The 12,926-nt window shown below is 35.3% G+C and overlaps 4 protein-coding genes across 4 annotated transcripts; all 4 read right to left on the reverse strand.

Moving 5' to 3' along the window:
* Window positions 1-1,442: 1,442 nt before the first annotated feature.
* Window positions 1,443-2,060, reverse strand: LOC123558102 (zinc finger protein 454-like). The gene has a single exon (XM_045349979.2). The coding sequence runs from the start codon at window positions 2,058-2,060 to the stop codon at window positions 1,443-1,445; it is 618 nt and encodes a 205-aa protein (XP_045205914.2).
* Window positions 2,061-2,349: 289 nt separating this feature from the next.
* On the reverse strand, window positions 2,350-3,057 carry LOC128557246 (gastrula zinc finger protein XlCGF67.1-like). Its single transcript, XM_053544428.1, has one exon. The coding sequence runs from the start codon at window positions 3,055-3,057 to the stop codon at window positions 2,350-2,352; it is 708 nt and encodes a 235-aa protein (XP_053400403.1).
* A 6,454-nt stretch (window positions 3,058-9,511) lies between these two features.
* LOC123558103 (zinc finger protein 227-like) lies at window positions 9,512-10,138 on the reverse strand. The gene has a single exon (XM_053544429.1). The coding sequence runs from the start codon at window positions 10,136-10,138 to the stop codon at window positions 9,512-9,514; it is 627 nt and encodes a 208-aa protein (XP_053400404.1).
* A 1,093-nt stretch (window positions 10,139-11,231) lies between these two features.
* Window positions 11,232-11,855, reverse strand: LOC123558104 (zinc finger and BTB domain-containing protein 24-like). Its single transcript, XM_045349981.2, has one exon. It carries the CDS (start codon window positions 11,853-11,855, stop codon window positions 11,232-11,234), a length of 624 nt encoding a protein of 207 aa, XP_045205916.2.
* Between the last annotated feature and the right edge of the window lie 1,071 nt (window positions 11,856-12,926).

Here is a 12,926-nt window from a genome sequence, read left to right on the forward strand (position 1 = left end):
TCAGCGAAGGCTATTAATACACAATTTTCTACACATGAAAACATTCTAATATGACAACATCAAGGGGAAATGCTACAGCAACTATTTATACATATACTAAAAATGATTAGATAAAAATACAAAATAAATTATACATGCATAATTCTACATCAATTCAGGTGCAATTTATATTAAAAGCTAATTGTATAGCTTGCAATCCAGGTACAACAATTCATAAATATTATTAAAATCATATAACAACACTGAACACTACCATGTGTTTTGTTGTCCATGCTTCATTGATCTTGTCAAAATGAAACACAAGGTCAACAGATTGATCTCCGGAACGAAAAACTGAGCTGGTAAGAATTACCGGTAATACCTTTTCTTTAACTGTATTTAACTATTCTATTAACTTTGACTTTGGTCATCTCTATTCAAACGATCGAATGAGATGATTGTTGTGCTGTGTCCCTCTCTGGTCTGCATGAGTGGAATACCAAACCGAACACCAAGATGCTCAACTTCATATGACATATAACAATTTCCAAAAATTTAATGAATCCTAAGTCAAATACTTCTTGAGATACATGCGACACAATACTTGTGTGTCCTTTATGCATAATTTTACAATCAAGGGCTATAGCCCTGACCTTACTGACACCAATACGCAACAGATCTTAGGGCACAACTTCACATGCTGAATAATACTCTTATGATATTTTGTGGTTAATACTTTTGACACAAACTTTTATGTCCGTTTATGCAAATTTTATCTAAGTGAAACTGATGCGGCCATGTGATATCTCTAAAAGCCTAGGTGAACAGCTTCATATGCTGAATTAAATTGTTGTAATTTTCATAATTCTGGTTCAAATACCTTTTGAGATACATGCAACACAAACTTGGACCCTGAGAACCTGGAAGTAGGGACGGACAGACGATGACAACTATAAATGCCCCCCCCCCCCCACTCCATGCCTCCTCCTCCCACCCGTAAAAAAAAAGAAAAGTTTGGGGAGCACAAATATGCATACAGTGACAGGCACGGGGCACATATCTAGTTTTTAATCAGCGTTTACTGCAGTATAAAATGGAATTCTTCTTATTGAATAACATATGCGTAACAATTTCTTTCATCTATAGGTGTGTTTGTTTGACCCATCTACCAGTCTCAATATATTTTGTGAGAAGATACTATCAAGCATGCTAGTTCAAGCTAAGAAAAAGAAAAATAAGCTTCAAATCTATCTGCCCTTTAGTAATAGCTGCATGTACTTGCACACAAAACTTTAACTAGGATTTTCCAAGTCAAAAAGGGGGCATATTTTGGCTAAAATGCAGTTCAAAGTTATGAGACTTAAATTAATGCTTTCACAAATTGCCAGCAGACATTTCAAAGCCCTTGTGAATATTTGTATGTTTCTGTACTTAAAAATCTTGTAACAAATACGGTAAAAAGGTTATTGAGAAGAGTGAATGCGCCGGTGCGAATCAAGGCTAGTCAAAGTCGTGAAGTCTTTCTTACATATCTGACAACGAAAAGTTCGTACTTTCTCATGTTTTAATCTTCTGTGTTCTTTTAACTTTTCTGGTTCTCTGAAGGACATTCTACATATCTGACAGACATACGGTCTAAGGTCAGCATGTACTTTGATATGAGTTGCAAGATCACTTGCTTCATAAAACATTTTCCCACAATCTCCACATGTGTGCCTTTTTTCTCCTGTATGTCTTCTTCGCATATGAGTTTTTAACAAAGACATTAAAAGGAAATCTTTACCACACTCCTTGCACTGGAAAGGCTTGATACCAGAATGCCCTTTCATGTGAATTCGTAAGGATTCCTTATATGAAAATTTAGCTAAACACTGTTCACACTGAAATGCTTTTTCATACGAGTGAACGGCCATGTGTCTTTTTAAACCATTTCCTTCCCTAAATGACTTCTTACAAACTTCACATGTATAAGGACGCTCTCCGGTATGTATACGTTTATGAAGTTTCAGGAGATAACCAATTATAAATGATTTCTCACAAATGTCACACTGATGTGGTTTCTCTCCAGAATGTATTCGCATATGTTAATTCATTCTAGTTTTATCTCCAAACCATTTTGAACAGGCAGAACATCTGAAGTTTTTCTCTCCAGTATGAACTAACATGTGTAATTTCAAACCAGTCGTTGTTATAAAATCTTTCTGGCAAATTCTGCATTTATGTTTTCGAATATCAAAATGTCTTTTGGTATGCACATTCAATGCAGAGCTATCAGTGCATTGGTAATCACAAAATTTACATTGATAAGGTTTTTCCCCTTTATGTATTCGCATATGCTTTTTCAAGCTGCCATTTGCGGAACATTTATATTCACATTTGGTACACTGAAATGGTTTTTTTTTCACTGTGTATTTGCATATGCTCTTTAAGATGAGGTCGCCTGGCAAAAGACTTTTGACATAAATTGCATTCAAACTTTCTTTCATCCGAATGACATGTTAGATGCTCAGTGAGGTTACCTTTAGTTTTGAAAGATTTCTTGCAAACTGAACACTCAAAAGGTCTTTCATTGCCATGAATTGTTTTTTCATGTTCTATCAAACGTCTGATTGACACAAATGACTCCCTGCAAAGAGAGCACTTAGGTCTAGTATGGATAGCAATATGTCTCCGATATTCCTCTTTTGCACCAAACTCTTGGCTGCACACATCACAAGAAAGTTGTTTCTGATGATGTACGAGTCTTACATGTCTCTCTAAATACCCATTGGTTTTAAACTTCGCCTTGCAGATATAGCATGATTCTGTGTCATTTTCTTTTGGCCTGTGAACTGTTTCAATGTGCCTCTTCAACTTATGCTTATTGCTTAGTTCACGTTGACAAATGTGACATTTCAAAGTGTCTGTTTTACCTAAATGTACGTGTTCTTTGTGCCTAAACGGATCTCCTTTTGTAGTGTACTCAACAGAGCAGATGCTGCATGTATAAACTGCCTTGACATTATCATTTGATTCTAGATCTGTTTCTATGTTTTTATTGCTTGCCATCACTGTACCGCCTGCCTGTAATCTTATCATTAGTTTTTCACAGTCCGGCGGTTTTTCATCCCAGCATTATCTGTTAGTAACAATTCTTCTATTTTCATGATTTCAGGGTTCGTCATCATTGCATCCTCCTAATTTGGCTTCATTTTATTTTCCAGAGGTTTACAGCCTGATCTTCCCCGTGTACTATTAACTTTATTTCTGTTTTCATTACTTCCATGTCGGTCACCATTACTTTCGCTGCAGGTAGTTTTACAGCAATATCAAAGTTCACATCCAAGAATGCTCAAAAAGTCTTCATTGCTGAAAAAAATGAAGTAATAATAAAAATCAAGAGCTGTTAGTGGAAAGCGCGCTCGACTATTCTCACTGCTTGATAGTATAATATAAGCTATGAGTAAAACTTTAACATTACAATAAGCATATTCTAAGTCGAAAAGGGGCCAAAATTCAGTCTAAATGCTTGATAGAGTTGCCTCCTCCTTTTTACAGACTGGGGTCATGATGGTAAACAAGTATGCAAAATATCAAAGCAATATCTCAATGGACTTTGAAAATATTTGGGTTGGTACGCAAACTTTAACATTACAATAAGCATATTCTAAGTCGAAAAGGGGCCATAATTCAGTCAAAATGCTTGATAGTTGTCTCCTCCTTTTTACAGACTGGGGTCGTGATGGTTAACAAGTATGCAAAATAGTCAAAGCAATATCTAATGGACTTTGAAAATATTTGGGTGCGCAAACTTTAACATTACAATAAGCATATTCTAGTCGAAAAGGGGCCATAATTCAGTCAAAATGCTTGATGTTTCTCCTCTTTTTACAGACTGGGTATGTTGTTTACAAGTATGCAAAATGTCAAAGCAATATCTTATGGACTTTGAAAATATTTGGGACGTGCGCAAACTTTAACATTACAATAAGCATATTATTAGTCGAAAAGTGGCCATAATTCAATCAAAATGCTTGACTGTGTTGCCTCCTCATTTTTACAGACTGTGGTTTTGTGGTAAACAAGTATGCAAAATATCAAAGCAATATCTCAATGGACTTTGAAAATATTTGGGTTGGTACGCAAACTTTAACATTACAATAAGCATATTCTAAGTCGAAAAGGGGCCATAATTCAGTCAAAATGCTTGATAGTTGTCTCCTCCTTTTTACAGACTGGGGTCATGATTGTTTACAAGTATGCAAAATGTCAAAGCAATATCTTAATGGACTTTGAAAATATTTGGGACGATGCGCAAACTTTAACATTACAATAAGCATATTATTAGTCGAAAATGAGCCAGAATTCAATCAAAATGCTTGACTGTGTTGCTTCCTCATTTTACAGACTGTAGTTATGATGGTAAACAAGTATGCAAAATATCAAAGCAATATCTCTATGGACTTTGAAAATATTTGGGGTGGTACGCAAACTTTAACATTACAATAAGCATATTCTAAGTCGAAAAGGGGCCATAATTCAGTCAATGCTTGATAGAGTCTCCTCCTCCTTTTTTCCAGACTGGGGTCATGATGGTTAACAAGTATGCAAAATATCAAAGCAATATCTCAATGGACTTTGAAAATATTTTGGGTGGTACGCAAACTTTAACATTTGTGTGACGCTCCTGCTCACACTCACCGTCTCACGCTCACGCCGACGCCGGGGCGAGTAGGATAGCTGCCCTATTCTTCGAATAGTCGAGCTAAAACCAATTGTCTATCAAATGTATCTTGTATTATAAGTTCAAGTACAGATATTACCTTACACATACATGTATAATATTACGTTTTGTCTGTCTAACAAGTATATGACTCAGCCCAAACTTTCAACGAAGGTTTAAGAAATGGTCTGATCAGCTAATAATTCCTTAATGTTGTATCAGTTCCCAGTATAAGTTTAATTTCAAGTATTCTCAACTGACAAGTTGTCACAAAAATAATCAACACAAAAACCTATCACTGTAATTAACCAACCTTAGTAATTTATATGCAGGAAAATTACCTAATGTAATAATTGTGTCCAGACAATCCATAAATACATATCTATATTAAGTACAAACACACATGTACTTTTATTATGTCAAGATTTATACAAGAATGACCAACATCTTCCCTGACCATATGACATATGAAAATGTAAATGACAGATCATTATACTGACCACCCTAGGCTATAAATGACCATTTAATGACAGGTCAAGCTATCAAACTACCACTTTAGTGTACCGAATGTAGTAACAGAATAGATTCTGTAGATAACCTGTTGTAAACTAAGTGATAACAATGTGTTAGTTATGTTTAAAACGCTTACTTTTATTTGAAGCATATACGTGCTATTGAATTTTTATGTTTTATTATGAAAATTTTCAACTTTGCTGTGTCTTTTTTTTTTTTTTTTTGTTTTTTTTTTTTTTTTTGTTTGTTTGTTTGTTTTTTTTTTTTTTTTTTTTTTTTTTTTTTTTTTTTTTTTTTTTTTTTTTTTTTTTTTTTTTTTTTTTTTTTTTTTTTTTTTTTTTTTTTTTTTTTTTTTTTTTTTTTTTTTTTTTTTCTAATACGCTAATTGTTTGATATAATTTGTCTTGAGCTGACCATCAACAAGCCAATTGGTATTCCCCGCTGAATTGGTTTGAGGTGAGGGGTGGCTATCATGGATACAGACAAGCCTGCGTATCCGCGCTGTCTGGTCAGGATCCATGCTGTTCGCTAACGGTTTCTCTTATTACAAAAATCTTTAAAAGCAACCAGCATGGGTCCAGACCAGTCTGTGCATTCAACCAGCCTGGATCCAAACCAGCCTGGGCGGTCGCTTTCAAAGCCACTATGTTGGTTTTCTCATGGCCCGGCTCAATTATGATGCTTGGAATGGTGCAAGTGATTCAGAAAGTATTAATACATGTACTCAGAGGAATATCATTCCATAATTTTGGACCTGAATAGTCCATAGATTTCTAAAATTTTCTAGCTTTGGTTTAGGAACTACCAGTTCATTGTTGCTTTCAGACCTTAGATTATGATAATGTCGTTCATCTCTTGAGAGTAAATTTTCTCCCGTTTACTCAGGAAAGGAATTATCATTAACAGATTTGTACATAAGTAGTGCTTTTTTGTAAGCTACTTGCTAATCAAACTCCATCTTAAATTCTTTGAATAAAATTTCTGATGGACAAAGTCTTACACCACAGTATATGAAGTTGTATTTGAATATTCCTAACCACTTCCTAGATATGGTGCAAGACGGACAGACAACAGCATCAGTTCAAGTGACACGAACCCTCCAAAAACAAAGCTTGCATTAACTGTTTTCCATTAATTTCGGGATTTTTTTTTCAATTATAGTTAGTATCAAAAGGCTCCACGGGTAAATAAGATATAAGTTTAATCTGCTTACAGCGCTTTGAAAGAGGATATACTAAAAAATCTTTTGTCTGTTAGTGAATTCAAAATCCAAGACTAGTCAAAAACTCTTAAAAAATCCCGAGTGAATGTGAATGTTATGCTCTTTATTACAAGCTTACCAAAACCATACCAAACAGTTATTAGGGATTTTATAATGTAAACAAACCCATACTGCATTTTACCATTAGCTCATGATTGCACTCAAGCAGATGATAACTGATTGTTTAGATATATGAGCCGCGCCATGAGAAAACAGTGGCTTTGCGACAGGATCCATGCTGTTCGCTTTCAAAAACCTATTACAATTAGAGAATCTGTTAACGAAGAGCATTGATCCTGACCAGACTGCGCGGATGCGCAGGCGGGTCTGGATCCATGTTGGTCGCAAAGCCACTATATTGGTTTTCTCATGGCGCGGCTCATATGAGGTCCACGTAAAAATTCCATTCAAACGTTATGAACGTTATGAAATCTGTTATGCAATTTGTCTGTTGTAAATTGATGTGGATTTCTAATGTTGTTCGCCTTACAACAAATTGAAGGCAGTTTACGATTTTTCTAAAGTTAAAGCCCTGCTCCGCGGCTATTCAAATTCTATTGTGTGTATGCAACCCATTATTACAATAGGTAACAGTTAACGGCCACGCGCCACACTTGGAACATGCAAAAACGCAGGTATTTTATATAATTGTATATAAAATAGACCTTATTTTAACATGCGTCACTGTTCATAGTCGGGTTTTTCATGCTTTTTAGTGACATTTTAAGGTTAAAAGGTAGGACCGGAGCAGATCTTTAACTAGATAAAATCTGATGACAGTGATCCTTTCTGTTACACTGTTGGAAGCGAAATACACCTGAAAGTCAAGACAAAATACTTCGAAAGTGTAAAGCAACTGAACCTTTTTAAAACAATGAAATGAACTGAAGAAAATTATGAACAACACATCTATGCTTCAAGGGGAGCAACTCTGAATTGACAAATAAACTGAAGCCAACATAAAAGCTGCTTAAAGTTGAAACAGAAACTAAAAAGCGCTTTTTCCCAACAACTGATCAGGCTGACAGTAAATGCGGATAATATTTGTTACAGACGGACGGACACACAGACCAGAGTAAATCAATATGTTTCCCACCACAGTGGTGTGGAGACATACTTACTAAGACCGTTCAGTAATATAAAAATTGTCGACAAACACTGGACTTTATATAATGTATCTTAGCTGAACCCAGTGTTTTTTTAATTTTTCAGATCTATTAAAGACCCTTAAAAGGAAAAGATTTATTGTAACTGTAAATGCAGTTAATAATGAAATATATAATTTTTATATTTTTATCTTAATGCCAAAATAATAATAATAAAAATAAGAAGAAAAAAATAACTGCAGCTGTACATTTCAATTATCTATTGCATAAGGATACAATGAAATTTGACTGAAGATTTATTTCTTTATTTCAATTTCCAACAAGAACATAGATCTACATGAGCAGTACTGAGAACAAACAAAAAACAATTTAAAACACAATTACTATATACATGAACAGGGTATTTCTTTAAGAATTGTAACAGTGTCACTATACACACTATAGAACATAAGCATTTTAAGTCACCATATGCCCATTGACTGTTTCGGTGTGATTAAATCCATCACGACAAAACCCTGAAATACTTATGTTGACAAAACTGTAACAGGGTTGCCACTAAGTTGAAAAAAAAAAGTTCCCAGACCTTTGCCTGACTTTTCCCTGATTAAACCATACTTGTCACTGACCGATACCAAATAAGAATATTTTGTCAGCCTCCTCCTCCCCTACAGCCATCCAATCCACCCTTTTATTATATACCTATATTAATTCTGTAAAGAAATCGGCTTGTATTTCACAATTAAATATGACAGGTAGAAAAAAATCCGTATTGTATCTTTTAAATTCCGTATTGTACCTTCCGTATTGTATGCTGCCGGACTACATTCATTAATATGCATGACCTGACACAGTTCTATAAATAGCGCACATAAAAACTTCACTTAGTTCCATTTCAATATCGATAAACACTAAAGATTTCGTTCAATAACAAAACAACAAACAAAAAGGTAAAGGTATATAATAAAAAGGTCATTATAACAGTAGCTAGATCTGGGATTTTATATTCGGCTCTCGTGGATTTTGCAAGGTCGGATCACACTCGGCGCTTGCGCGCCTCGCGAGATCCGATCTGGCAAAATCCACTCGAGCCAAATACGGCATCCCAGATCGAGCTACTGTTATTATATATATCTATTTTGTTTAAGATATAATAAACATTCATTAACAAATATCAAATTCTAAAGTTAACATAAAAAACAAATTTGATTCAAAAACATCTTAACTATGTTTGTACACAATCACACCAAAATGTGATTGGAAATACTGCTTAAAGACTGACATAGCCACTGAACATTTAAAAAACATGGGCCCAGAATTTCATTTTTCCCTGACTTTTCTAAAATTGTATTTTTCACTAAGCATTATCATGATTTCCCTCACAATTCACTGACATTGAAAAAAATCATTATTCCCTAATAACTTTTCAAGGTAAGTGGTAACCCCGTATATCATATGCAAACTGTCAATTTTCTGGAAGCACATAACACTTTCAACGACCACCAGATTCTGTTTGACTGAGTCTGTTTAAAAGATGCAAAGAAATATGAGCCGCGCCATGAGAAAACCAACATAGTGGCTTAGCGACCAGCATGGATCCAGACCAGCCTGAGCATCCGCGCAGTCTGGTCAGGATCCATGCTGTTCGCTTTCAAAGCCTATTGGAACTAGAGAAACTGTCTGGATCCATGCTGGTCGTAAAGCCTCTATGTTGGTTTTCTCATGGCACGGCTCATAAGTCAAATTGTGTGTAATCATGTCCCACTTTACATCAGCATTAAATCAGAACTATGCTATATAGTTAAATTGAGTGACCACATTCCATGATTAAACACCATCATACCAACAGATTACAATTACAACAGCGACCTTTTATAGCAAACACACAGATAAAAGTAAAAAAGTGATAAGAATTGTTTTTAATGTAGCCAGCCACTCACTAGCACAATCGTCCTACGCGCCATCTTTTACATGAGACTTCATGTGCATATCAAGTGTTTTTTTGTGTGCAAATGTTTTCTTACAAATATCACAAGACACATCGTATGCTTCAGACTCCTTGTGAACTTTTGTATGTTTCTCTAGGGTGGATCTGCGCTTAAACGTCATGTTGCAAATACCGCAAACAAAGCATCGATCAGAAGAATGCGTATGCCTATGAGATTCGAAAAGGGCGGCAGATGTAAACTCTTTCTTGCATATCTGACACTGAAACGCTCGAACTCCCTCGTGATTTATTCTTCTGTGTTCTTTTAACTTTTCTGGTTTCCTGAAGGTCATTTTACATATTTGACAGACATACGGTCTAAGGCCAGCATGTACTCTTGCATGACCTGCAAGCTCACTTGCATTGTAAAACATTTTCCCACAATCTCCACAGGTATGCCTTCTTTCTCCCGTATGTCTCCGCATATGGTCTTTTAACAAAGACATTAAAAGGAAATTTTTACCACACTCCTTGCACTGGAAAGGCTTGATACCAGAATCTCCTTTCAAGTGAATACGTAATGATTCCTTATGTGTAAATTTAGCTGAACATTGTTCACATTGAAATGCCTTTTCCATAGAGTGAACTGGCATATGAGTGGACGGATAGCTCAGTGGTTTGCACACTGGCCTTCCAATCCTGAGGTCGGGGGTTCGATCCCCGGCAGCTACTCGGGAATTTTCAGAAAAGCTTTTCAGTGTTTCCCATCCAACTAGAGGGGTACTGGTCAGGAACCCAGGCAATCCTTGCGTGTATCAGTGCTATACACTGGGCACGTTAAAGAACCAGGCTGTCTATTCGCAACGAGCTAGGCTAAGTTAGCCGGACAAGCCTGTATCTGATTTCTGATCTCTCTGTCATGGGGGCTTTGTCTCAATCTGTCCCTCTGGTCAGATCGCTCTGTGTCTGTACTAGTAGAGGATGAATTATGCGCCCTGTGTGGCTGCATTTGAACTATGTAAAGCGCCTTTGAACGTGAAATTGATCATGAAAATGGCGCTATATAAATCTGGTACAATAATAATAATAATATATTTCTTCAAACCATTTCCTTCCCTAAATGACTTGTTACATATTTTGCATGAATATAGACGTTCTCCTGTATGAACACGATAATGAACTTTCAATTCATGACTTCTTATAAAAGCCTTCATACATACGTCACATTTATGTGGTCTCTCTCCAGAATGCTTTAGCATATGTTGATTCAAACTGCTTAAACATTGAAATGATTTTGAACAAGTTGAACATTTGTAATTTCGCTCCCCAGTATGAACTTACATATGTGTTTTAAATTTTGATGAACTTATAATTATTTTTTTTGGCAAAAACTATACTCATGTTCTCTGATATCAAGATGCATTTTCATATGAACATTAAGTACTGATCTTTCTGAACATGCATATTCACAAAGTGTGCACTGATAAGGCTTTTCTCCTGTATGAACACGTGTATGTCTTTTTTAAATTGCCATTTGAAGTACATTTATAATCACATTTCTCACACTTAAAAGGCTTGTCTCCAGTGTAAATTTTTATATGCTCATCAAGATGGTGTGGCCTGGCAAACACCTTCTGACAAAAACTGCAATCAAACTTTTTTTCACCCATATGATATTTAAGATGATCACCAAGGTTGCTTGAAGTTTTGAAGCTCCTCTTACATATAGAACACTCAAAAGGCCTGTCAAGGCCATAAATTTGTCCTTCTATGTTGCATCAAAATTCTTATAGAGCCAAATGACTCCTTACAAAGTGTACACTCTGGTCCTGTATGGGTAGCAACATGTTTCTTATATTCTTTTTTCTGTTTAAACACTTTTTCACACACCTCACATGTCAGCTGTTTCCTAGAAAGATGGACAACTCTTATATGTCTCTCTAAACATCCATCTGAAGTAAACTTCATCTTACAGATACTGCACATCAGATTATCCTTTGGCTTATGAACTGTTTCAATATGACTCTTCAATTTGTGTTTATCACTTAATTCACGCTGGCAAATATTACATGTGACCGTCCCTGTTATACCTAAATGCACATTTTTTATGTCTTTTATCAAAGGTTCTTTCCTTGTGGACTCTTGAGCACAAACAGTGGATTTAAAACCTGACACAAGATCTTCTTTATTCAGATCTACTTCTGTTTCTATTGTTTGGGTGGTTGTCATCAATTGACCTTCTACATCTGTTTCCATACTTTGAGCATTTGTCATCCTTAGACCTTCCTCAAGTACCTTAACTTCTTTGTCCATGTTTTCAGTGCTTGACATCCCTTGACCATTCCCAGGTACCTTCAATTCTGTTTCCATGATTTCGGTGCTTGACACTGTAACTTCCTCTTAAATGTGATTTTCTGGAATGTCAACATGAAAAACGATTAAGTCCATGTATGATACACTATAAAAGGACAGTCCAAGGTAAGGTCAGTAAATTGCTAAGCTGCTAATTATCTCCAATATTTTCTTCTGTGGTGAATGAACAAGAAATCACAAACTTTTGTCTATTTTCAAATTTTAACAAGACAAAATAACTCTTTGGTATGCTGAAAAAAAATTATTTAAATATAATTTCAGTCCAGTCTTATATCGAAAATTCAAAGTAATAAAGATGTAGGTTTGAAGACATATTCTAAAATGTATTATTCTTGTGTGGTACCTGTTACTGACTATTGTTCATCAATCTGGGGTTTCAAGAATTATAATGTGATAGACATGACACAAAATAGAGCAATAAGATATTATATGGGTGTGCATAGATTCGCTCCAATTCTTGCAATTACTGGAGATATGGGTTGGATTTCAGCTCAACACAGACGCTGGGTCAATATGCTTAGGTTCTGGAACCGTGTTGTAAATATGTGTGATGAAAGACTGACAAAGAAAGTGCTTCTTTATGATTATAACACTGTTGGAAATACATGGTGTTCTAACATTAAGTATATTTTACAACAGGTGAATATGTCGAATTGTTATGATAACAAACTTCATGTAAATTTGAAAGATGTTGAAGATTCATTACTTTTATTACATAAAAGAAGCTGGTGTGAAAATGTTAGAAATGTTTCAAAACTTCGAACATATGTCAATTTTAAACAAGATTATGAAACTGAAAAATACATGTTATCTTCTGTAACAAAGACTGAACGTTCTCATTTAGCGCAGCTTAGGTGTGGCATTCTACCTCTCAGAATTGAGAGAGAACGATATTCTGGCCTTAATGCCAGTGACAGATTATGTACTTTTTGCACTGAAAATGTTGTTGAAGTTGAAACTCATTTCCTACTAAATTGTCCAAAATACAATGATTTAAGAATAAAGTTGCTGTGTAAATCTAGAGAATCAAACAGAAATTTCGATAACTTGTCAGACTTAGGAAAGCTT

Source organism: Mercenaria mercenaria, chromosome 5 (assembly GCF_021730395.1).
Source record: "Mercenaria mercenaria strain notata chromosome 5, MADL_Memer_1, whole genome shotgun sequence".
NCBI lineage: Eukaryota > Metazoa > Mollusca > Bivalvia > Venerida > Veneridae > Mercenaria > Mercenaria mercenaria.

Excerpts from the sequence above, each read along its gene's own strand:
- LOC123558102 (XM_045349979.2), bottom strand. The coding sequence starts at position 2,060 with ATGCGAATACATTCTGGAGAGAAACCACATCAGTGTGACATTTGTGAG.
- LOC128557246 (XM_053544428.1), bottom strand. The coding sequence starts at position 3,057 with ATGATAAGATTACAGGCAGGCGGTACAGTGATGGCAAGCAATAAAAAC.
- LOC123558104 (XM_045349981.2), bottom strand. The coding sequence starts at position 11,855 with ATGGAAACAGAATTGAAGGTACCTGGGAATGGTCAAGGGATGTCAAGC.
- LOC123558103 (XM_053544429.1), bottom strand. The coding sequence starts at position 10,138 with ATGCCAGTTCACTCTATGGAAAAGGCATTTCAATGTGAACAATGTTCA.